This window comes from Carcharodon carcharias, chromosome 36 (assembly GCF_017639515.1).
Source record: "Carcharodon carcharias isolate sCarCar2 chromosome 36, sCarCar2.pri, whole genome shotgun sequence".
Lineage (NCBI taxonomy): Eukaryota > Metazoa > Chordata > Chondrichthyes > Lamniformes > Lamnidae > Carcharodon > Carcharodon carcharias.
In genome coordinates, this window is record NC_054502.1 from 598,491 (window position 1) to 625,393 (window position 26,903).

At 52.8% G+C, this 26,903-nt stretch overlaps 1 protein-coding gene across 1 annotated transcript in view; it reads right to left on the reverse strand.

Moving 5' to 3' along the window:
• Positions 1-26,903, reverse strand: part of polr3c (polymerase (RNA) III (DNA directed) polypeptide C) — a 483,038-nt gene that overhangs the window by 375,086 nt on the left and 81,049 nt on the right. Inside the window, 2 exon segments of the mRNA XM_041179691.1 lie at positions 3,148-3,208; positions 8,242-8,293. Of these exon segments, the coding sequence (XP_041035625.1) occupies positions 3,148-3,208; positions 8,242-8,293 (113 nt within the window).

Genomic DNA, 26,903 nt, shown 5'->3' on the forward strand with positions numbered 1-26,903 from the left:
GGTCGTTGACAGGGCCCTCAACCGTGTCCGGCCCATCTCCCACGCATCCGCCCTCACTCCTTCTCCTCCCTCCCAGAAACATGATAGGGTCCCCCTTGTCCTCACTTATCACCCCACCAGCCTCCGCATTCAAAGGATCATCCTCCGCCATTTCCGCCAACTCCAGCATGATGCCACCACCAAACACATCTTCCCTTCACCCCCCTTATCGGCATTCCGTAGGGATCGCTCCCTCCGGGACACCCTGGTCCACTCCTCCATCACCCCCTACTCCTCAACCCCCTCCTATGGCACCACCCCATGCCCACGCAAAAGATGCAACACCTGCCCCTTCACTTCCTCTCTCCTGACCGTCCAAGGACCCAAACACTCCTTTCAAGTGAAGCAGCATTTCACTTGCATTTCCCCCAACTTAGTCTACTGCATTCGTTGCTCCCAATGTGGTCTCCTCTACATTGGAGAGACCAAACGTAAACTGGGCGACCGCTTTGCAGAACACCTGGGGTCTGTCCGCAAGAATGACCCAAACCTCCCTGTCGCTTGCCAATTTAACACTCCACCCTGCTCTCTTGCCCACATGTCTGTCTTTGGCTTGCTGCATTGTTCCAGTGAAGCCCAACGTAAACTGGAGGAACAACACCTCATCTTCCGACTAGGGACTTTACAGCCTTCCGGACTGAATATTGAATTCAACAACTTTAGGTCGTGAGCTCCCTCCCCCATCCCCACCCCCTTTCTGTTTTCCCCCTTCCCTTTTTTTTCCAATAAATTATAAAGATTTTCCTTTTCCCACCTATTTCCATTATATAAAAATAAACCCCCACTAGAGCTATACCTTCAGTGCCCTACCATCCATTCTTAATTAGCACATTCGTTTAGATAATATCACCAACTTTAACTTTAACACCTATGTGTTCTATTGTACTATTGTCGTTGACATCTTTTGATGATCTGCTTCTATCACTGCTTGTTTGTCCCTATAACCACACCCACCCCCCTCCACCTCTCTGTCTCTCTCTCTTTCCGCCCCCCCACACACACACACCTTAAACCAGCTTATATTTCAACTCTTTCTTGGACTCGAACTCAAGTTCTGTCAAAGGGTCATGAGGACTCGAAACGTCAACTCTTTTCTTCTCCGCCGATGCAGCCAGACCTGCTGAGTTTTTCCAGGTAATTCTGTTTTTGTTTGAGATATTTTGCATTGGTCTTCACTATAGAGGATACAAGTAACATCCCAGAAATAGCTGTAAATCAGGAAATGGAGGGGAGGGAGGAACTCAGGAAAATTACAATCACCAGAGAAGTGGTACTGAGTAAATTGCTGGAGCTGCGGACTGACGAGTGCCCGGGTCCTGATGGACTTCATCCTAGGGTCTTGAGCAAAGTGGCTAGTGAAATGGTTGATGTGTTGGTTTTAATTTTCCAAAATTCCCTAGATTCGGGGAAGGATACATTAGGTTGGAAAATAGCAAATGTAATTCCTTTATTCAAAAAGGGAGACAGGAAGCAGGAAATTACAGGCCAGTTAGCTTAACATCTGTCATAGGGAAAATGTTAGAAGCTATTATTACAGATGATATAGCAGGGCACCTAGAAACGCTTAAGACAATCAGGCAGAGTCAACATGGTTTTGTGAAAGGGAAATCATGTTTAACCGGAGTTCTTTGAAGGAGTCACATGTGCTGTGGATAAAGGGGAACTGCTGGATGTGCTGTACTTAGATTTCCAGAAGGCATTTGATAGGGTGCCACATCAAAGATTATTGCAGAAAATAAAAGATCATGGTGCAGGGGCGTGGATTGAAGATTGGCTGGCTAACAGGAAGCAGAGGGTAGCCAGAAATGCCTCTTTTTTTGGTTGACAGGATGTATTGAGTGATGAGCCTCGGGGATCAGTGCTGGGGCCTCATATTTTTATAATTTATATGCCTGACTTGAAGGAGCCCAAGGAATGGTGGCTAAATTTGCTGACAATACAAGGATAGGTGGGAAAGTAAATTGTGAGGAGGATGTAAGGAGGCTACAAAGTGACATTGATAAGTTATCCGAGTGGGCAAAGATCTGGCAAATGGGAGTATAACGTGGGCAAATGTGAAATTGTCCATTTTAGCAGGAAGAATTTTTTAAAAATTCTCTCAATGGTGAGACTGCAGAGCTCTGAGATGCAGAGGGATCTGGGTGTCCTAGTGCATGAATCACAAAAGGATAGTATGTAGGTACAGCAGGTCACTAGGAAAGCTATTGGAATGTTATTTATTGGGAGGGGAATTGAATACAAAAGTAGGGAGGTTATGCTTCAGTTACACAGGGCACTGGCGAGACCACATCTGGAGTATTGTGTACTGTACTGGTCTCCTTATTTAAGGAAGGATGCAAATGCATTAGAAGCAGTTCAGAGAAGGTTTACCAGACTAATACCTGGAATGGGCAGGATGGACAGGCTGGGCTTGTTTCCACTGGAGTTTAGAAGAGTGAGAGGTGACTTGATTGAAACCTTTAAGGTCCTGAGGGGTCTTGACAGGGGGGATGTGGAGAGGATGTTTCCTCTTCTGGGAGAATCTAGAATCTAGAACTAGGAGTCATGGGTTAAAAATAAAGGGTCCCTCATTTATAACAGAGATGATGAGAATTTTTTTCTCTCAGACGATGGTGAGTCTTTGGAACTCTCTCCCTCAAAAGGTAGTGGAAACAGAATCATTAAATATTTTTAAAGCAGAGCTAGATTCCTGATTCACTCGGGGGTGAAAGGTTATCAGCAGTAGACGACAATCAGATCAGCCATGATCTTAGTGAATTGTGGAACAAGCTTGAAGAGTTGAGTGAGCTACTCCTGCTCCTAATTCATGTGTTTGTAATGGGGCTGTACCAATAAGATAGCTCATTGCTCAGGGAAAGCAGAGCTGGAAGATCCTACCATCCCTGCCTGGCCTGGGATGTGAGCTGATCTTACCCAGCGTGGTATTGAGCAGGAAGATCCCACAGTACCTCCCTGGCCTGGTCTCTGCACCCTGGGATTACAGAGGGGGATAAATCAGACAGGTTTCTACTGCACATTGTAAAAGATAACAGACAGGGCAGGAAACTCTGTTTACGACAATAGCACAGATATGATGGGCTGAATGGCCTCTGTCACAAACCAACTTACCTTTCCTGTACAACGGACTCCACTGTTGCCCGTGCAAGTGAAGCAAGAGCACGATGGAGATCAGCGCAGCATTAAGGAACCTACACACTGAATACAGCAAAAGCTGTCGGGAAATATTAGAAAAATTTGTAGTGTGGTGTCTCTCAGTCCCCTCACTCTCTCAGGGAGATATCTGTACACTGACCGGTGTCTCTCTGTCCCCTCACTCTCTCAGGGAGATATCTGTACACTGACTGGTGTCTCTCAGCCTCTCTCTCTCAGGGAGATATCTGTACACTGGCTGGTGTCTCTCAGTCCCCCCTCTCTCAGGGAGATACCTGTACACTGACTGGTGTCTCAGTCCCTCTCTCAGGGAGATCTCTGTACACTGACCGGTGTCTCTCTGTCTCCTCACTCTCTCAGGGAGATATCTATACACTGGCTGGTGTCTCTCAGTCCCCTCTCTCTCTCAGGGAGATATCTGTACACTGACCGGTGTCTCTCTGTCCCCTCACTCTCTCAGGGAGATATCTGTACACTGGCTGGTGTCTCTCAGTCCCCTCGCTCTCTCAGGGGGATATCTGTACACTGACTGGTGTCTCTCTGTTGCCTCTCTCTCTCTCAGGGAGATATCTGTACACTGACTGGTGTCTCTCAGTCCCCTCGCTCTCTCAGGGAGATATCTGTACACTGACTGGTGTCTCTCTGTTGCCTCTCTCTCTCTCAGGGAGATATCTGTACACTGACTGGTGTCTCTCAGTCCCCTCTCTCTCTCAGGGAGATATCTGTACACTGACTGGTGTCTCTCAGTCCCCTCTCTCTCTCAGGGAGATATCTGTACACTGACTGGTGTCTCTCAGTCCTCTCACTCTCTCAGGTAGATATCTGTACACTGACTGTGTCCCTCAGTCCCCTCACTCTCAGGGAGATATCTGTACACTGACTGGTGTCTCTCAGTCCTCTCTCTCTCTCAGGTAGATATCTGTACACTGACTGGTGTCCTTCAGTCCCCTCTCTCTCTCAGAGAGATATCTGTACACTGACTGGTGTCTCTCAGTCCCCTCTCCGTCTCAGGGAGATATCTGTACACTGAATGGTGTCTCTCAGTCCCCTCTCTCTCTCTCTCTCTCTCTCAGGGAGATATCTGTACACTGACTGGTGTCTCTCAGCCTCTCTCTATCAGGGAGATATCTGTACACTGACTGGTGTCTCTCAGCCTCTCTCTCTCAGGGAGATATCTGTACACTGGCTGGTGTCTCTCAGTCCCCCCTCTCTCAGGGAGATACCTGTACACTGACTGGTGTCTCAGTCCCTCTCTCAGGGAGATCTCTGTACACTGACCGGTGTCTCTCTGTCCCCTCACTCTCTCAGGGAGATATCTATACACTGGCTGGTGTCTCTCAGTCCCCTCTCTCTCTCAGGGAGATATCTGTACACTGACCGGTGTCTCTCTGTCCCCTCACTCTCTCAGGGAGATATCTGTACACTGGCTGGTGTCTCTCAGTCCCCTCGCTCTCTCAGGGGGATATCTGTACACTGACTGGTGTCTCTCTGTTGCCTCTCTCTCTCTCAGGGAGATATCTGTACACTGACTGGTGTCTCTCAGTCCCCTCGCTCTCTCAGGGAGATATCTGTACACTGACTGGTGTCTCTCTGTTGCCTCTCTCTCTCTCAGGGAGATATCTGTACACTGACTGGTGTCTCTCAGTCCCCTCTCTCTCTCAGGGAGATATCTGTACACTGACTGGTGTCTCTCAGTCCCCTCTCTCTCTCAGGGAGATATCTGTACACTGACTGGTGTCTCTCAGTCCTCTCTCTCTCTCAGGTAGATATCTGTACACTGACTGGTGTCCCTCAGTCCCCTCACTCTCAGGGAGATATCTGTACACTGACTGGTGTCTCTCAGTCCTCTCTCTCTCTCTCAGGTAGATATCTGTACACTGACTGGTGTCCTTCAGTCCCCTCTCTCTCTCAGAGAGATATCTGTACACTGACTGGTGTCTCTCAGTCCCCTCTCCGTCTCAGGGAGATATCTGTACACTGAATGGTGTCTCTCAGTCCCCTCTCTCTCTCTCTCTCTCTCTCTCTCAGGGAGATATCTGTACACTGACTGGTGTCTCTCTGTCGCCTCTCTCTCTCAGGGAGATATCTGTACACTGACTGGTGTCTCTCAGTCCCCTCTCTCTCTCAGGGAGATATCTGTACACTGACTGGTGTCTCTCAGTCCCCTCTCTCTCAGGGAGATATCTGTACACTGACTGGTGTCTCTCAGTCCCCTCTCTCTCTCAGGTAGATATCTGTACACTGACTGGTGTCCCTCAGTCCCCTCTCTCTCTCTGAGAGATATCTGTACACTGACTGGTGTCTCTCAGTCCCTCTCCCTCAGGGAGATATCTGTACACTGACTGGTGTCTCTCAGTCCCCTCTCTCTCTCAGGGAGATATCTGTACACTGACTGGTGTCTCCCAGTCTCTCTCTCACTCTCAGGGAGATATCTGTACACTGACTGGTGTCTCTCAGTCCTCTCTCTCTCTCAGGGAGCTATCTGTACACTGACTGGTGTCTCTCAGTCTCTCTCTCTCTCAGGGAGATATCTGTACACTGACTGGTGTCTCTCAGTCCCCTCTCTCTCTCAGGGAGATATCTGTACACTGATTGGTGTCTCTCAGTCCCCTCTCTCAGGGAGATATCTGTACACTGACTGGTGTCTCTCAGTCCCTCTCCCTCAGGGAGATATCTGTACACTGACTGGTGTCTCTCAGTCTCTCTCTCTCTCTCAGGGAGATATCTGTACACTGACTGGTGTCCCTCAGTCCCCTCACTCTCAGGGAGATATCTGTACACTGACTGGTGTCTCTCAGTCCTCTCTCTCTCTCAGGTAGATATCTGTACACTGACTGGTGTCCTTCAGTCCCCTCTCTCTCTCAGAGAGATATCTGTACACTGACTGGTGTCTCTCAGTCCCCTCTCTGTCTCAGGGAGATATCTGTACACTGAATGGTGTCTCTCAGTCCCCTCTCTCTCAGGGAGATATCTGTCCACTGATTGGTGTCTCTCAGTCCCCTCTCTCTGAGAGATATCTGTACACTGACTGGTGTCTCTCAGTCCCCTCTCTCTCTCAGGGAGATATCTGTACACTGACTGGTGTCTCTCAGTCCCTCTCTCTCAGGGAGATATCTGTACACTGACCGGTGTCTCTCTGTCCCCTGTCTCTCTCAGGGAGATATCTGTACACTGACTGGTGTCTCTCAGTCTCTCTCTCTCTCAGGGAGATATCTGTACACTGACTGGTGTCTCTCAGTCTCTCATTCTCATGGAGATATCTGTACACTGACTGGTGTCTCTCAGCCTCTCTCTCTCAGGGAGATATCTGTACACTGACTGGTGTCTCTCAGTCCCCTCTCTCTCTCAGGGAGATATCTGTACACTGACTGGTGTCTCTCAGTCCCCTCTCTCTCTCTCTCTCAGGGAGATATCTGTACACTGACTGGTGTCTCTCAGTCCCCTCTCTCTGAGAGATATCTGTACACTGACTGGTGTCTCTCAGTCCCCTCTCTCTCTCAGGGAGATATCTGTACACTGACTGGTGTCCCTCAGTCCCTCTCTCTCAGGGAGATATCTGTACACTGACCGGTGTCTCTCTGTCCCCTGTCTCTCTCAGGGAGATATCTGTACACTGACTGGTGTCTCTCAGTCTCTCTCTCTCTCAGGGAGATATCTGTACACTGACTGGTGTCTCTCAGTCTCTCTCTCTCATGGAGATATCTGTACACTGACTGGTGTCTCTCAGCCTCTCTCTCTCAGGGAGATATCTGTACACTGACTGGTGTCTCTCAGTCCCCTCTCTCTCAGGGAGATATCTGTACACTGACTGGTGTCTCTCAGTTCCCTCTCAGGGGGATATCTGTACACTGACTGGTGTGTCTCAGTCCCTCTCTCTCTCAGGGAGATATCTGTACATTGACTGGTGTCTCTCAGTCCCCTCTCTCTCAGGGAGATATCTGTATACTGACTGGTGTTTCTCAGTCACCTCTCTCTCAGGGAGATATCTGTATACTGACTGGTGTTTCTCAGTCCCCTCTCTCTCAGGGAGATATCTGTACACTGACTGGTGTCTCTCAGTTCCCTCTCAGGGAGATATCTGTACACTGACTGGTGTCTCTCAGTCCCTTCTCTCTCTCAGGGGGATATCTGTACACTGACTGGTGTCTCTCAGTCCCTCTCTCTCTCTCAGGGGGATATCTGTACACAGACTGGTGTCTCCCAATTCCCTCTCAGGGGGGTATCTGTACACTGACTGGTGTCTCTCAGTCCCTCTCTCTCTCAGGGAGATATCTGGACACTGGCTGGTGTCTCTCAGCCTCTCTCTCTCAGGGGTGTATCTGTACACTGACTGGTGTCTCTCAGCCTCTCTCTCTCAGGGAGATATCTGTACACTGACTGGTGTCTCTCAGTTCCCTCTCAGGGGGATATCTACACTGACTGGTGTCTCTCAGTCCCTCTCTCTCTCAGGGAGATATCTGTACACTGGTGTCTCTCAGTTACCTCTCAGGAGGATATCTGTACACTGACTGGTGTCTCGCACTCTCTCTCTCTCTCAGAGAGATATCTGTACACTGACTGGTGTCTCGCAGTCCCTCTCTCTCAGGGAGATATCTGTACACTGACTGGTGTCTCTCAGTTCCCTCTCAGGGGGATATCTGCACACTGACTGATGTCTCTCAGTACCTCGCTCTCTCAGGGAGATATCTGTACACTGACTGGTGTCTCTCAGTCCCCTCTCTCTCTCAGGGAGATGTCTGTACACTGGTGTCTCTCAGTCTCTCTCTCTCTCAGAGAGATATCTGTACACTGACTGGTGTCTCTCTCAGGGAGATATTTTACACAGATTGATGTCTCTATCTTGGAAAATATTTGTACATCTTTACTTTAGAAGTATTTTGTGTGAAAGCAGGGAATCTGGAAGCTTCCAACTGCTTGTGATGTGTAACAAGTGTAACATGCTTGAAGATTTCGGACTATTAAATGGAGGAAGATGACGTGGTAGCTGGAGAACTCAGAGTGCTCTTTCTGAACAGAGGGAGCAGTCTCCACAGAAATAGCTAAAAAGGATACTGATTACAAACATCCCACCTCCACTATCACCAGATTTACCAACAAACTCCATCTGAAAGGAGAACAAAATACTTTTATTAGAGCCATTCGAAAAAAACTTTGACAGAAACTCCAATACTAACACAGGCAATGTGAACGAATAAGTCTTCCTGGTGGCCCATGTGTACATATACATCCACCAAAACAGTTTGGTGTGTACATACACCTCCTCCACACCAGCTCAGTGTGTAAATAACCCTCCCCCACCCCAGGTGAGTGTGTAAATACACCTGAACCCAGCCCCGGGTCAGTGTGTAAATACACCTCCCCCATCCAGGGTCAGTGTGTAAATACACCTCCCCCACCACGGGTCAGTGTGTAAATACACCTCCCCCAGCGCGGCTCAGTGTGTAAATTCACCTCCCCCATCCCAACTCAGTGTGTAAATACACCTCCGCCATCCCGGCTCAGTGTGTAAACACACCTCCCCCATCCCAGCTCAGTGTGTAAATACACCTCCCCCACCCCGGCTCAGTGTGTAAATACACCTCCCCCATCCCGGCTCAGTGGGTAAATACACCTCCCCCATCCCAGCTCAGTGTGTAAATACACCTCCCCCACCCCGGCTCAGTGTGTAAATACACCTCTCCCATCCCAGCTCAGTGTGTAAATACACCTCCCCCATCCCAGCTCAGTGTGTAAATACACCTCCCCCATCCCTGCTCAGTGTGTAAATACACCTCCCCCATCCCTGCTCAGTGTGTAAATACACCTCCCCCACACCGGGTCAGTGTGTAAATACACATCCCCCAAGCCGGCTCAGTGTGTAAATACATCACCCCACCCCGGCTCAGGGTGTAAATAAACCTCCACCATCCCGGGTCAGTGTGTAAATACACATCACCCACCCCAGCTCAGTGTGTAAATACACCTCCCCCATTCCGGGTCAGAGTGTAAATACACCTCCCCCATCCCAGCTCAGTGTGTAAATACACCTCCCCCCACCCAGGCTCAGTGTGTAAATACACCTCCCCCATCCCAGCTCAGTGTGTAAATACACCTCCCCCCACCCCGGATCAGTGTGTAAATACACCTCCCCCACCCCGGCTCAGTGTGTAAATACACCTCCCCCACCCCGGCTCAGTGTGTAAATACACATCCCCCCACCCCGGCTCAGTGTGTAAATACACCTCCCCCATCCCAGCTCAATGTGTAAATACACCCCCCCCACCCTGGCTCAGTGTGTAAATACATCTCCCCCATCGCAGCTCAGTGTGTAAATACACCTCCCCCACACCGGCTCAGTGTGTAAATACACCTCCCCCATACCTGCTCAGTGCGTAAATACACTTCCCCAATCCCGGCTCAGTGTGTAAATACACCTCCCCCACCCAGGGTCAGTGTGTAAATGCACCTCACCCACCCCGGATGTGTGTAAATACACCTCCCCCACCCAGGGTCAGTGTGTATATACACCTCCCCCAACCCGGCTCAGTGTGTAAATACACCTCCCCCCACCCCGGCTCAGTGTGGAAATACACCTCCACCATCCCAGCTCAGTGTGTAAATACACCTCCCCCCACCCCGGCTCAGTGTGTAAATACACCTCCCCCAACCCCGGCTCAGTGTGTAAATACACCTCCCCCCACCCCGGCTCAGTGTGTAAATACACCTCCCCATTCCCAGCTCAATGTGTAAATACACCCCCCCCACCACCCTAGCTCAGTGTGTAAATACACCTCCCCCATCGCAGCTCAGTGTGTAAATACACCTCCCCCACCCCGGCTCAGTGTGTAAATACACCTCCCCCACCCCGGCTCAGTATGTAAATACGCCTCCCCAACCCCAGGTCAGAGTGTAAATAAAGCTACCCCATCCCAGCTCAGTGTGTAAATACACCTCCCCCATCCCTGCTCAGTGTGTAAATACACCTCCCCCACCCCAGCTCAGTGTGTAAATACACCTCCCCCACCTCGGGTCAGTGTGTAAATACGCCTCCCCCATACCGGATCAGTGTGTCAATACACCTCCCCCACCCCGGCTCAGTGTGTAAATACACCTCCCCCATCCCGGCTCAGTGTGTAAATACACCTCCCCCATCCCAGCTCAGTGTGTAAATACACTTCCCCCACCCGGGGTAAGTGAGTAAATACACCTCCCCCATCCCTGCTCAGTGTGTAAATACAAATCCCACATCCCGGCTCAGTGTGTAAATACACCTCCCCCATCCCGGCTCAGTGTGTCAATACACCTCCCCCATCCCAGCTCAGTGTGTAAATACACCTGACCCCAGGCCCGGGTCAGTGCGTAAAAACACCTCCCACAACCCTGCTCAGTGTGTAAATACACTTCCCCCTTCCCGGGTCAGTGTGTAAATACACCTCCCCCATCCCTGCTCAGTATGTAAATACAACTCCCTCATCCCTGCTCAGTGTGTAAATACACCTCCCCCAACCCGGCTCAGTGTGTAAATGCACCTCCCCCACCCCGGGTCAGTGTGTAAATACACTTCCCCACCACGGGTCAGTGTGTAAATACACCTCCCCCACCCCGGCTCAGTGTATAAATACACCTCCCTCATCCCGGCTCAGTGTGTAAATACACCTCCCCCATCCCAGCTCAGTGTGTAAATACACCTCCCCCAACCCGGGACAGTGTGTAAATACACCTCCCCCATCCCGGCTCAGTGTGTAAATACACCTCCCCCATCCCTGCTCAGTGTGTAAATACACCTCCCGCGCCCCGACTCAGTTTGTAATTACACATCCCCCAACCTGGCTCAGTGTGTAAATGCACCTCCGCCACCCCGGATCAGTGTGTAAATGCATCTCCCCCATCCCAGTTCAGTGTGTAAATACACCTCACCCACCCAGGGTCAGTGTGTAAATACACCACCCCCATCCCGGCTCAGTGTGTAAATACATTTTCCCCATCCCGGGTCAGTATGTAAATACACCTCCCCCACCCAGGGTCAGTGTGTAAATACACCGCCCCCGCGCCGCCTCAGTGTGTAAATACACCTCCCCCACCACGGCTCAGTGTGTAAATACACCTCCCCCATCCCGGCTCAGTGTGTAAATACACCACACCCATCCAAGCTCAGTGTGTAAATACACCTCCCCCATCCCTGCTCAGTGTGTAAATACACCTCCCCCACCCCAGCTCAGTGTGTAAACACACCTCCCCCATCCCGGCTCAGTATGTAAATGCACTTCCCCCACCCCGGGTCAGTGTGTAAATTCACCTCCCCCATCCCTGCTCAGTGTGTGAATACACCTCCCCCATCCCGGCTCAGTCTGTAAATACACATCCCCCACCCCGGGTCAGTGTGTAAATACACCTCCCCCATCCCAGCTCAGTGTGTAAATACACCTCCCCCATCCCGGCTCAGTTTGTAAATACATCTCCCCCATCCAGGCTTAGTGTGTAAATACACCACCCCCATTCCAGCTCACTCTGTAAATACACCTCCCCCATCCCTGCTCAGTGTGTAAATACACCTCCCCCACCCCGGCACAGTGTGTAAATACACCTCCCCCATCCCGGATCAGTGTGTAAATACACCTCCCCCATCCCGGCTCAGTGTGTAAATACACCTCCCCCATCCCAGATCACTGTGTAAATACACCGCCCGCATCCCTGCTCAGTGTGTAAATACACCTCCCCCACCCCGGCTCAGTGTGAAAATACACCTCCCCCAACCCCGGCTCAGTGTGTAAACACACCTCCCCCACCCCGGCTCACTTTGTAAATACACCTCCCCCATCCCGGCTCAATGTGTAAATACACCTCCCCCATCCCAGCTCACTGTGTAAATACACCGCCCGCATCCCTGCTCAGTGTGTAAATACACCTCCCCCACCCCGGCTCAGTGTGAAAATACACCTCCCCCACCCCGGCTCAGTGTGTAAATACACCTCCCCCATCCCGGCTCACTGTGTAAATACACCTCCCCCATCCCAGGTCAGTGTGTAAATACACCTCCCCCATCCCGGCTCAATGTGTAAATACACCTCCCCCATCCCTGCTCAGTGTGTAAATACACCTCCCCCACCCCGGCTCAGTGTGTAAATACACCTCTCCCATCCCGGGTCAGTGTGTAAATACACCTGTCCCCAGCCCGGCTCAGTGTGTAAATACACCTCCCCCATCCCGGGTCAGTGTGTAAATAGACCTCCCCCATCCCGGCTCAGTATGTAAATACACCTCCCCCATCCCGACTCAGTGTGTAAATACACCACCCAATCCCAGATCAGTGTGTAAATACACCTCCCCCACCTCAGGTCAGTGTGTAAATACACCTCCCTCCACACCAACTCGGTGTGTAAATACACCTCCCCCACCCCAGCTCAGTGTGTAAATACACCTCCCCCACCCCGGCTCAGTGTGTAAATACACCTCCCCCATCCCTGCGCAGTGTGTAAATACACCTCCCCCACCCCGGCTCAGTGTGTAAATACACCTCCCTCCACCCCAGCTCAGTGTGTAAATAAACCTCCCTCATCTCTGCTCAGTGTATAAATACACTTCCCCCATTCCGGCTCGGTGTGTAAATACACCTCCCCCAACCACGGCTCAGTGTGTAAATACACCTCCCCCACCCCGGGTCAGTGGGCAAATACACCTACCCCATCCCGGCTCAGTGTGTAAATACACCTCCCCACGCCGGCTCAGTGTGTAAATACACCTCCCCCATCCCAGGTCAGTGTGTAAAAACACCTCCCCCACCCCGTGTCAGTGTGTAAATACACCTCCCCCATCCCTGCTCAGTGTGTAAATACAGCTCCCCCACCCTGGGTCAGTGTGTAAATACGCCTCCCCCATACCGGGTCAGTGTGTAAATACACCTCCCTAACCCCAGATCAGTGTGTAAATACACCTCCCCCCACACCTGCACAGAGTGTAAATACACCTCCCACACCGCGGGTCAGTGGGCAAATACACCTACCCCATCCCGGCTCAGTGTGTAAATACACCTCCCCACGCCGGCTCAGTGTGTAAATACACCTCCCCCATCCCAGGTCAGTGTGTAAAAACACCTCCCCCACCCCGTGTCAGTGTGTAAATACACCTCCCCCATCCCTGCTCAGTGTGTAAATACACCTCCCCCACCCCGGGTCAGTGTGTAAATGCACCTCCCCCCACCCCGGCTCAGTGTGTAAATACACTTCCCCACCACGGGTCAGTGTGTAAATACACCTCCCCCACCCCGGCTCAGTGTATAAATAAACCTCCCTCATCCCGGCTCAGTGTGTAAATACACCTCCCCCATCCCGGCTCAGTGTGTAAATACACCTCCCCCAACCCGGGACAGTGTGTAAATACACCTCCCCCATCCCGGCTCTGTGTGTAAATACACCTCCCCCATCCCTGCTCAGTGTGTAAATACACCTCCCCCGCCCCGGCTCAGTTTGTAATTATACATCCCCCAACCTGGCTCAGTGTGTAAATACACCTCCGCCACCCCGGATCAGTGTGTAAATGCATCTCCCCCATCCCAGCTCAGTGTGTAAATACACCTCACCCACCCAGGGTCAGTGTGTAAATACACCTCCCCCATCCCGGCTCAGTGTGTAAATACATTTTCCCCATCCCGGGTCAGTATGTAAATACACCTCCCCCACCCAGGGTCAGTGTGTAAATAAACCTCCCCCGCGCCGCCTCAGTGTGTAAATACACCTCCTCCACCACGGCTCAGTGTGTAAATACACCTCCCCCATCCCGGCTCAGTGTGTAAATACACCACACCCATCCAAGCTCAGTGTGTAAATACACCTCCCCCATCCCTGCTCAGTGTGTAAATACACCTCCCCCACCCCAGCTCAGTGTGTAAACACACCTCCCCCATCCCGGCTCAGTATGTAAATGCACTTCCCCCACCCCGGGTCAGTGTGTAAATTCACCTCCCCCATCCCTGCTCAGTGTGTGAATACACCTCCCCCATCCCGGCTCAGTCTGTAAATACACATCCCAAACCCCGGGTCAGTGTGTAAATACACTTCCCCCATCCCAGCTCAGTGTGTAAATACACCTCCCCCATCCCGGCTCAGTTTGTAAATACATCTCCCCCATCCAGGCTTAGTGTGTAAATACACCACCCCCATTCCAGCTCACTCTGTAAATACACCTCCCCCATCCCTGCTCAGTGTGTAAATACACCTCCCCCACCCCGGCACAGTGTGTAAATACACCTCCCCCATCCCGGATCAGTGTGTAAAAACACCTCCCCCATCCCGGCTCAGTGTGTAAATACACCTCCCCCATCCCAGATCACTGTGTAAATACACCGCCCGCATCCCTGCTCAGTGTGTAAATACACCTCCCCCACCCCGGCTCAGTGTGAAAATACACCTCCCCCACCCCCGGCTCAGTGTGTAAACACACCTCCCCCACCCCAGCTCACTGTGTAAATACACCTCCCCAATCCCGGCTCAATGTGTAAATACACCTCCCCCATCCCAGCTCACTGTGTAAATACACCGCCCGCATCCCTGCTCAGTGTGTAAATACACCTCCCCCACCCCGGCTCAGTGTGAAAATACACCTCCCCCACCCCGGCTCAGTGTGTAAATACACCTCCCCCATCCCGGCTCACTGTGTAAATACACCTCCCCCATCCCAGGTCAGTGTGTAAATACACCTCCCCCATCCCGGCTCAATGTGTAAATACACCTCCCCCATCCCTGCTCAGTGTGTAAATACACCACCCCCACCCCGGCTCAGTGTGTAAATACACCTCTCCCATCCCGGGTCAGTGTGTAAATACACCTGTCCCCAGCCCGGCTCAGTGTGTAAATACACCTCCCCCATCCCGGGTCAGTGTGTAAATAGACCTCCCCCATCCCGGCTCAGTATGTAAATACACCTCCCCAATCCCGACTCAGTGTGTAAATACACCACCCAATCCCAGATCAGTGTGTAAATACACCTCCCCCACCTCAGGTCAGTGTGTAAATACACCTCCCTCCACACCAACTCGGTGTGTAAATACACCTCCCCCACCCCAGCTCAGTGTGTAAATACACCTCCCCCACCCCGGCTCAGTGTGTAAATACACCTCCCCCATCCCTGCTCAGTGTGTAAATACACCTCCCCCACCCCGGCTCAGTGTGTAAATACACCTCCCTCCACCCCAGCTCAGTGTGTAAATAAACCTCCCTCATCTCTGCTCAGTGTATAAATACACTTCCCCCATTCCGGCTCGGTGTGTAAATACACCTCCCCCAACCACGGCTCAGTGTGTAAATACACCTCCCCCACCCCGGGTCAGTGGGCAAATACACCTACCCCATCCCGGCTCAGTGTGTAAATACACCTCCCCACGCGGGCTCAGCGTGTAAATACACCTCCCCCATCCCAGGTCAGTGTGTAAAAACACCTCCCCACCCCGTGTCAGTGTGTAAATACACCTCCCCCATCCCTGCTCAGTGTGTAAATACAGCTCCCCCACCCCGGGCCAGTGTGTAAATACGCCTCCCCCATACCGGGTCAGTGTGTAAATACACCTCCCTAACCCCAGATCAGTGTGTAAATACACCTCCCCCCACACCTGCACAGAGTGTAAATACACCTCCCCCACCGCGGGTCAGTGGGCAAATACACCTACCCCATCACGGCTCAGTGTGTAAATACACCTCCCCACGCCGGCTCAGTGTGTAAATACACCTCCCCCATCCCAGGTCAGTGTGTAAAAACACCTCCCCCATCCCGTGTCAGTGTGTAAATACACCTCCCCCATCCCTGCTCAGTGTGTAAATACACCTCCCCCACCCCGGGTCAGTGTGTAAATGCACCTCCCCCCACGCGGGCTCAGTGTGTAAATACGCCTACCCCATCCCAGCTCAATGTGTAAATACACCTCCCCCACACCGGCTCAGTGTGTAAATACACCTCCCCCACCCCGGCTCAGTGTGTAAATACACCTCCCCCATCCCAGCTCAGTGTGTAAATACACCTCCCCCATCCCGGGTCAGTGTGTAAATACACCCTCCCCCCATCCCGGCTCAGTGTGTAAATACACCTCCCCAACCCCGGCTCAGTGTGTAAATACACCACCCCAATCCCGGCTCAATGTGTAAATACACCTCCCCCACTCCGAGTAAGTGAGTAAATACAACTACCCCATCCCTACTCAGTGTGTAAATACACCTCCCCCATCCCAGCTCAGTGTGTAAATACACATCCCCCACCCCGGCTAAGTGAGTAAATACACCTCCCCCATCCCTGCTCAGTGTGTAAATACACCTCCCACATCCCGGCTCAGTGTGTAAATACACCTCCCCCATCCCGGCTCAGTGTGTCAATACACCTCCCCCATCCCAGCTCAGTGTGTAAATACACCTGACCCCAGGCCCGGGTCAGTGTGTAAATACACCTCCCACATCCCTGCTCAGTGTGTAAATACACTTCCCCCTTCCCGGGTCAGTGTGTAAATACACCTCCCCCATCCCTGCTCAGTGTGTAAATACACCTCCCTCATCCCTGCTCAGTGTGTAAATACACCTCCCCCAACACGGCTCAGTGTGTAAATACACCTCCCCCACGCTGGGTCAGTGTGTAAATACACTTCCCCACAACGGGTCAGTGTGTAAATACACCTCCCCCACCCCGGCTCAGTGTATAAATACACCTCCCTCATCCCGGCTCAGTGTGTAAATACACCTCCCCCATCCCGGCTCAGTGTGTAAATACACCTCCCCCAACCCGGGACAGTGTGTAAATACACCTCCCCCATCCCGGCTCAGTGTGTAAATACACCTCCCCCATCCCTGCTCAGTGTGTAAATACACGACACCCATCCAAGCTCAGTGTGTAAATACACCTCCCCCATCCCTGCTCAGTGTGTAAATACACCTCCCCCACCCCAGCTCAGTGTGTAAACACACCTCCCCCATCCCGGCTCAGTATGTAAATGCACTTCCCCCACCCCGGGTCAGTGTGTAAATTCACCTCCCCCATCCCTGCTCAGTGTGTGAATACACCTCCCCCATCCCGGCTCAGTCTGTAAATACACATCCTCCACCCCGGGTCAGTGTGTAAATACACCTCCCCCATCCCAGCTCAGTGTGTAAATACACCTCCCCCATCCCGGCTCAGTTTGTAAATACATCTCCCCCATCCAGGCTTAGTGTGTAAATACACCACCCCCATTCCAGCTCACTCTGTAAATACACCTCCCCCATCCCTGCTCAGTGTGTAAATACACCACCCCCACCCCGGCTCAGTGTGTAAATACACCTCTCCCATCCCGGGTCAGTGTGTAAATACACCTGTCCCCAGCCCGGCTCAGTGTGTAAATACACCTCCCCCATCCCGGGTCAGTGTGTAAATAGACCTCCCCCATCCCGGCTCAGTATGTAAATACACCTCCCCAATCCCGACTCAGTGTGTAAATACACCACCCAATCCCAGATCAGTGTGTAAATACACCTCCCCCACCTCAGGTCAGTGTGTAAATACACCTCCCTCCACACCAACTCGGTGTGTAAATACACCTCCCCCACCCCAGCTCAGTGTGTAAATACACCTCCCCCACCCCGGCTCAGTGTGTAAATACACCTCCCCCATCCCTGCTCAGTGTGTAAATACACCTCCCCCACCCCGGCTCAGTGTGTAAATACACCTCCCTCCACCCCAGCTCAGTGTGTAAATAAACCTCCCTCATCTCTGCTCAGTGTATAAATACACTTCCCCCATTCCGGCTCGGTGTGTAAATACACCTCCCCCAACCACGGCTCAGTGTGTAAATACACCTCCCCCACCCCGGGTCAGTGGGCAAATACACCTACCCCATCCCGGCTCAGTGTGTAAATACACCTCCCCACGCGGGCTCAGCGTGTAAATACACCTCCCCCATCCCAGGTCAGTGTGTAAAAACACCTCCCCACCCCGTGTCAGTGTGTAAATACACCTCCCCCATCCCTGCTCAGTGTGTAAATACAGCTCCCCCACCCCGGGTCAGTGTGTAAATACGCCTCCCCCATACCGGGTCAGTGTGTAAATACACCTCCCTAACCCCAGATCAGTGTGTAAATACACCTCCCCCCACACCTGCACAGAGTGTAAATACACCTCCCCCACCGCGGGTCAGTGGGCAAATACACCTACCCCATCCCGGCTCAGTGTGTAAATACACCTCCCCACGCCGGCTCAGTGTGTAAATACACCTCCCCCATCCCAGGTCAGTGTGTAAAAACACCTCCCCCATCCCGTGTCAGTGTGTAAATACACCTCCCCCATCCCTGCTCAGTGTGTAAATACACCTCCCCCACCCCGGGTCAGTGTGTAAATGCACCTCCCCCCACGCGGGCTCAGTGTGTAAATACGCCTACCCCATCCCAGCTCAATGTGTAAATACACCCCCCCCCCCCCACTCTGGCTCAGTGTGTAAATACACCTCCCCCATCGCAGCTCAGTGTGTAAATACACCTCCCCCACACCGGCTCAGTGTGTAAATACACCTCCCCCACCCCGGCTCAGTGTGTAAATACACCTCCCCCATCCCAGCTCAGTGTGTAAATACACCTCCCCCATCCCGGGTCAGTGTGTAAATACACCCTCCCCCCATCCCGGCTCAGTGTGTAAATACACCTCCCCAACCCCGGCTCAGTGTGTAAATACACCACCCCAATCCCGGCTCAATGTGTAAATACACCTCCCCCACTCCGAGTAAGTGAGTAAATACACCTACCCCATCCCTACTCAGTGTGTAAATACACCTCCCCCATCCCAGCTCAGTGTGTAAATACACATCCCCCACCCCGGCTAAGTGAGTAAATACACCTCCCCCATCCCTGCTCAGTGTGTAAATACACCTCCCACATCCCGGCTCAGTGTGTAAATACACCTCCCCCATCCCGGCTCAGTGTGTCAATACACCTCCCCCATCCCAGCTCAGTGTGTAAATACACCTGACCCCAGGCCCGGGTCAGTGTGTAAATACACCTCCCACATCCCTGCTCAGTGTGTAAATACACTTCCCCCTTCCCGGGTCAGTGTGTAAATACACCTCCCCCATCCCTGCTCAGTGTGTAAATACACCTCCCTCATCCCTGCTCAGTGTGTAAGTACACCTCCCCCAACACGGCTCAGTGTGTAAATACACCTCCCCCACGCTGGGTCAGTGTGTAAATACACTTCCCCACCACGGGTCAGTGTGTAAATACACCTCCCCCACCCCGGCTCAGTGTATAAATACACCTCCCTCATCCCGGCTCAGTGTGTAAATACACCTCCCCCATCCCGGCTCAGTGTGTAAATACACCTCCCCCAACCCGGGACAGTGTGTAAATACACCTCCCCCATCCCGGCTCAGTGTGTAAATACACCTCCCCCATCCCTGCTCAGTGTGTAAATACACGACACCCATCCAAGCTCAGTGTGTAAATACACCTCCCCCATCCCTGCTCAGTGTGTAAATACACCTCCCCCACCCCAGCTCAGTGTGTAAACACACCTCCCCCATCCCGGCTCAGTATGTAAATGCACTTCCCCCACCCCGGGTCAGTGTGTAAATTCACCTCCCCCATCCCTGCTCAGTGTGTGAATACACCTCCCCCATCCCGGCTCAGTCTGTAAATACACATCCTCCACCCCGGGTCAGTGTGTAAATACACCTCCCCCATCCCAGCTCAGTGTGTAAATACACCTCCCCCATCCCGGCTCAGTTTGTAAATACATCTCCCCCATCCAGGCTTAGTGTGTAAATACACCACCCCCATTCCAGCTCACTCTGTAAATACACCTCCCCCATCCCTGCTCAGTGTGTAAATACACCTCCCCCACCCCGGCTCAGTGTGTAAATACAACTCCCCCATCCCGGATCAGTGTGTAAATACACCTCCCCCATCCCGGCTCAGTGTGTAAATACACCTCCCCCATCCCAGCTCACTGTGTAAATACACCGCCCGCATCCCTGCTCAGTGTGTAAATACACCTCCCCCACCCCGGCTCAGTGTGAAAATACACCTCCCCCACCCCGGCTCAGTGTGTAAATACACCTCCCCCACCCCGGCTCACTGTGTAAATACACCTCCCCCATCCCGGCTCAATGTGTAAATACACCTCCCCCATCCCAGCTCACTGTGTAAATACACCACCCGCATCCCTGCTCAGTGTGTAAATACACCTCCCCCACCCCAGCTCAGTGTGAAAATACACCTCCCCCACCACGGCTCAGTGTGTAAATACACCTCCCCCATCCCGGCTCACTGTGTAAATACACTTCCCCCACCCCAGCTCAGTGTGTAAATACACCTCCCCCACCCCAGCTCAGTGTGTAAATTCACCTCCCCCATCCCGGCTCAGTGTGTAAATACATTTTCCCCATCCCGGGTCAGTATGTAAATACACCTCCCCCACCCAGGGTCAGTGTGTAAATACACCTCCCCCGCGCCGCCTCAGTGTGTAAATATACCTCCTCCACCACGGCTCAGTGTGTAAATACACCTCCCCCATCCCGGCTCAGTGTGTAAATACACCACACCCATCCAAGCTCAGTGTGTAAATACACCTCCCCCATCCCTGCTCAGTGTGTAAATACACCTCCCCCACCCCAGCTCAGTGTGTAAACACACCTCCCCCATCCCGGCTCAGTATGTAAATGCACTTCCCCCACCCCGGGTCAGTGTGTAAATTCACCTCCCCCATCCCTGCTCAGTGTGTGAATACACCTCCCCCATCCCGGCTCAGTCTGTAAATACACATCCCCCACCCCGGGTCAGTGTGTAAATACACCTCCCCCATCCCAGCTCAGTGTGTAAATACACCTCCCCCATCCCGGCTCAGTTTGTAAATACATCTCCCCCATCCAGGCTTAGTGTGTAAATACACCACCCCCATTCCAGCTCACTCTGTAAATACACCTCCCCCATCCCTGCTCAGTGTGTAAATACACCTCCCCCACCCCGGCACAGTGTGTAAATACACCTCCCCCATCCCGGATCAGTGTGTAAAAACACCTCCCCCATCCCGGCTCAGTGTGTAAATACACCTCCCCCATCCCAGATCACTGTGTAAATACACCGCCCGCATCCCTGCTCAGTGTGTAAATACACCTCCCCCACCCCGGCTCAGTGTGAAAATACACCTCCCCCACCCCCGGCTCAGTGTGTAAACACACCTCCCCCACCCCGGCTCACTGTGTAAATACACCTCCCCAATCGCGGCTCAATGTGTAAATACACCTCCCCCATCCCAGCTCACTGTGTAAATACACCGCCCGCATCCCTGCTCAGTGTGTAAATACACCTCCCCCACCCCGGCTCAGTGTGAAAATACACCTCCCCCACCCCGGCTCAGTGTGTAAATACACCTCCCCCATCCCGGCTCACTGTGTAAATACACCTCCCCCATCCCAGGTCAGTGTGTAAATACACCTCCCCCATCCCGGCTCAATGTGTAAATACACCTCCCCCATCCCTGCTCAGTGTGTAAATACACCACCCCCACCCCGGCTCAGTGTGTAAATACACCTCTCCCATCCCGGGTCAGTGTGTAAATACACCTGTCCCCAGCCCGGCTCAGTGTGTAAATACACCTCCCCCATCCCGGGTCAGTGTGTAAATAGACCTCCCCCATCCCGGCTCAGTATGTAAATACACCTCCCTCATCCCGACTCAGTGTGTAAATACACCACCCAATCCCAGATCAGTGTGTAAATACACCTCCCCCACCTCAGGTCAGTGTGTAAATACACCTCCCTCCACACCAACTCGGTGTGTAAATACACCTCCCCCACCCCAGCTCAGTGTGTAAATACACCTCCCCCACCCCGGCTCAGTGTGTAAATACACCTCCCCCATCCCTGCTCAGTGTGTAAATACACCTCCCCCACCCCGGCTCAGTGTGTAAATACACCTCCCTCCACCCCAGCTCAGTGTGTAAATAAACCTCCCTCATCTCTGCTCAGTGTATAAATACACTTCCCCCATTCCGGCTCGGTGTGTAAATACACCTCCCCCAACCACGGCTCAGTGTGTAAATACACCTCCCCCACCCCGGGTCAGTGGGCAAATACACCTACCCCATCCCGGCTCAGTGTGTAAATACACCTCCCCACGCCGGCTCAGTGTGTAAATACACCTCCCCCATCCCAGGTCAGTGTGTAAAAACACCTCCCCACCCCGTGTCAGTGTGTAAATACACCTCCCCCATCCCTGCTCAGTGTGTAAATACAGCTCCCCCACCCCGGGTCAGTGTGTAAATACGCCTCCCCCATACCGGGTCAGTGTGTAAATACACCTCCCTAACCCCAGATCAGTGTGTAAATACACCTCCCCCCACACCTGCACAGAGTGTAAATACACCTCCCCCACCGCGGGTCAGTGGGCAAATACACCTACCCCATCCCGGCTCAGTGTGTAAATACACCTCCCCACGCCGGCTCAGGGTGTAAATACACCTCCCCCATCCCAGGTCAGTGTGTAAAAACACCTCCCCCATCCCGTGTCAGTGTGTAAATACACCTCCCCCATCCCTGCTCAGTGGGTAAATACACCTCCCCCACCCCGGGTCAGTGTGTAAATGCACCTCCCCCCACCCCGGCTCAGTGTGTAAATACGCCTACCCCATCCCAGCTCAATGTGTAAATACACCCCCCCCCACTCTGGCTCAGTGTGTAAATACACCTCCCCCATCGCAGCTCAGTGTGTAAATACACCTCCCCCAGACCGGCTCAGTGTGTAAATACACCTCCCCCACCCCAGCTCAGTGTGTAAATACACCTCCCCCATCCCAGTTCAGTGTGTAAATACACCTCCCCCATCCCGGGTCAGTGTGTAAATACACCCCCCCCCATCCCGGCTCAGTGTGTAAATACACCTCCCCAACCCCGGCTCAGTGTGTAAATACACCACCCCAATCCCGGCTCAATGTGTAAATACACCTCCCCCACTCCGAGTAAGTGAGTAAATACACCTACCCCATCACTGCTCAGTGTGTAAATACACCTCCCCCATCCCAGCTCAGTGTGTAAAAACACATCCCCCACCCCGGCTAAGTGAGTAAATACACCTCCCCCATCCCTGCTCAGTGTGTAAATACACCTCCCACATTTCAGCTCAGTGTGTAAATACACCTCCCCCATCCCGGCTCAGTGTGTCAATACACCTCCCCCATCCCAGCTCAGTGTGTAAATACACCTGACCCCAGGCCCGGGTCAGTGTGTAAATACACCTCCCACATCCCTGCTCAGTGTGTAAATACACTTCCCCCTTCCCGGGTCAGTGTGTAAATACACCTCCCCCATCCCTGCTCAGTGTGTAAATACACCTCCCTCATCCCTGCTCAGTGTGTAAATACACCTCCCCCACCCTGGGTCAGTGTGTAAATACACTTCCCCACCACGGGACAGTGTGTAAATACACCTCCCCCACCCCGGCTCAGTGTATAAATACACCTCCCTCATCCCGGCTCAGTGTGTAAATACACCTCCCCCATCCCGGCTCAGTGTGTAAATACACCTGCCCCAACCCGGGACAGTGTGTAAATACACCTCCCCCATCCCGGCTCAGTGTGTAAATACACCTCCCCCATCCCTGCTCAGTGTGTAAATACACCGCCCCCGCCCCGGCTCAGTGTGTAATTACACCTCCCCCAACCTGGCTCAGTGTGTAAATACACCTCCCGCATCCCGGCTCAGTGTGTAAATGCACCTCCCCATCCCGGGTCAGTATGTAAATACACCTCCCCCACCCAGGGTCAGTGTGTAAATACACCTCCCCCGCGCCGCCTCAGTGTGTAAATACACCTCCCCCACCACGGCTCAGAGTGTAAATACACCTCCCCCATCCCGGCTCAGTGTGTAAATACACCACACCCATCCAAGCTCAGTGTGTAAATACACCTCCCCCATCCCTGCTCAGTGTGTAAATACACCTCCCCCACCCCAGCTCAGTGTGTAAACACACCTCCCCCATCCCGGCTCAGTATGTAAATGCACTTCCCCCACCCCGGGTCAGTGTGTAAATTCACCTCCCCCATCCCTGATCAGTGTGTGAATACACCTCCCCCATCCCGGCTCAGTCTGTAAATACACATCCTCCACCCCGGGTCAGTGTGTAAATACACCTCCCCCATCCCAGCTCAGTGTGTAAATACACCTCCCCCATCCCGGCTCAGTTTGTAAATACATCTCCCCCATCCAGGCTTAGTGTGTAAATACACCACCCCCATTCCAGCTCACTCTGTAAATACACCTCCCCCATCCCTGCTCAGTGTGTAAATACACCTCCCCCACCCCGGCTCAGTGTGTAAATACAACTCCCCCATCCCGGATCAGTGTGTAAATACACCTCCCCCATCCCGGCACAGTGTGTAAATACACCTCCCCCATCCCAGCTCACTGTGTAAATACACCGCCCGCATCCCTGCTCAGTGTGTAAATACACCTCCCCCACCCCGGCTCAGTGTGAAAATACACCTCCCCCACCCGGCTCAGTGTGTAAATACACCTCCCCCACCCCGGCTCACTGTGTAAATACACCTCCCCCATCCCAGCTCAATGTGTAAATACACCTCCCCCATCCCAGCTCACTGTGTAAATACACCACCCGCATCCCTGCTCAGTGTGTAAATACACCTCCCCCACCCCAGCTCAGTGTGAAAATACACCTCCCCCACCACGGCTCAGTGTGTAAATACACCTCCCCCATCCCGGCTCACTGTGTAAATACACTTCCCCCACCCCAGCTCAGTGTGTAAATACACCTCCCCCACCCCAGCTCAGTGTGTAAATTCACCTCCCCCATCCCTGCTCAGTGTGTGAATACACCTCCCCCATCCCGGCTCAGTCTGTAAATACACATCCCCCACCCCGGGTCAGTGTGTAAATACACCTCCCCCATCCCAGCTCAGTGTGTAAATACACCTCCCCCATCCCGGCTCAGTTTGTAAATACATCTCCCCCATCCAGGCTTAGTGTGTAAATACACCACCCCCATTCCAGCTCACTCTGTAAATACACCTCCCCCATCCCTGCTCAGTGTGTAAATACACCTCCCCCACCCCGGCTCAGTGTGTAAATACAACTCCCCCATCCCGGATCAGTGTGTAAATACACCTCCCACATCCCGGCTCAATGTGTAAATACACCTCCCTCATCTCTGCTCAGTGTATAAATACACTTCCCCCATTCCGGCTCGGTGTGTAAATACACCTCCCCCAACCACGGCTCAGTGTGTAAATACACCTCCCCCACCCCGGGTCAGTGGGCAAATACACCTACCCCATCCCGGCTCAGTGTGTAAATACACCTCCCCACGCCGGCTCAGTGTGTAAATACACCTCCCCCATCCCAGGTCAGTGTGTAAAAACACCTCCCCCACCCCGTGTCAGTGTGTAAATACACCTCCCCCATCCCTGCTCAGTGTGTAAATACACCTCCCCCACCCCGGGTCAGTGTGTAAATACGCCTCCCCCATACCGGGTCAGTGTGTAAATACACCTCCCTAACCCCAGATCAGTGTGTAAATACACCTCCCCCCACAACTGCACAGAGTGTAAATACACCTCCCCCACCGCGGGTCAGTGGGCAAATACACCTACCCCATCCCGGCTCAGTGTGTAAATACACCTCCCCACGCCGGCTCAGTGTGTAAATACACCTCCCCCATCCCAGGTCAGTGTGTAAAAACACCTCCCCCACCCCGTGTCAGTGTGTAAATACACCTCCCCCATCCCTGCTCAGTGTGTAAATACACCTCCCCCACCCCGGGTCAGTGTGTAAATACGCCTCCCCCATACCGGGTCAGTGTGTAAATACACCTCCCCCACCCCAGATCAGTGTGTAAATACACCTCCCCCCACACCTGCACAGAGTGTAAATACACCCCCCCACCCCGGCTCAGTGTGTAAATACACATCCCCCCACCCCGGCTCAGTGTGTAAATACACCTACCCCATCCCAGCTCAATGTGTAAATACACCCCCCCCCCACTCTGGCTCAGTGTGTAAATACACCTCCCCCATCGCAGCTCAGGGTGTAAATACACCTCCCCCACACCGGCTCAGTGTGTAAATACACCTCCCCCACCCCGGCTCAGTGTGTAAATACACCTCCCATCACAACTGCACAGAGTGTAAATACACCTCCCCCACCGCGGGTCAGTGGGCAAATACACCTACCCCATCCCGGCTCAGTGTGTAAATACACCTCCCCACGCCGGCTCAGTGTGTAAATACACCTCCCCCATCCCAGGTCAGTGTGTAAAAACACCTCCCCCACCCTGTGTCAGTGTGTAAATACACCTCCCCCATCCCTGCTCAGTGTGTAAATACACCTCCCCCACCCCGGGTCAGTGTGTAAATACGCCTCCCCCATACCGGGTCAGTGTGTAAATACACCTCCCCCACCCCAAATCAGTGTGTAAATACACCTCCCCCCACACCTGCACAGAGTGTAAATACACCTCCCCCACCCCGGCTCAGTGTGTAAATACACATCCCCCCACCCCGGCTCAGTGTGTAAATACACCTACCTCATCCCAGCTCAATGTGTAAATACACCCCCCCCCCACTCTGGCTCAGTGTGTAAATACACCTTCCCCATCGCAGCTCAGTGTGTAAATACACCTCCCCCACACCGGCTCAGTGTGTAAATACACCTCCCCCACCCCGGCTCAGTGTGTAAATACACCTCCCCCATCCCAGCTCAGTGTGTAAATACACCTCCCCCATCCCGGGTC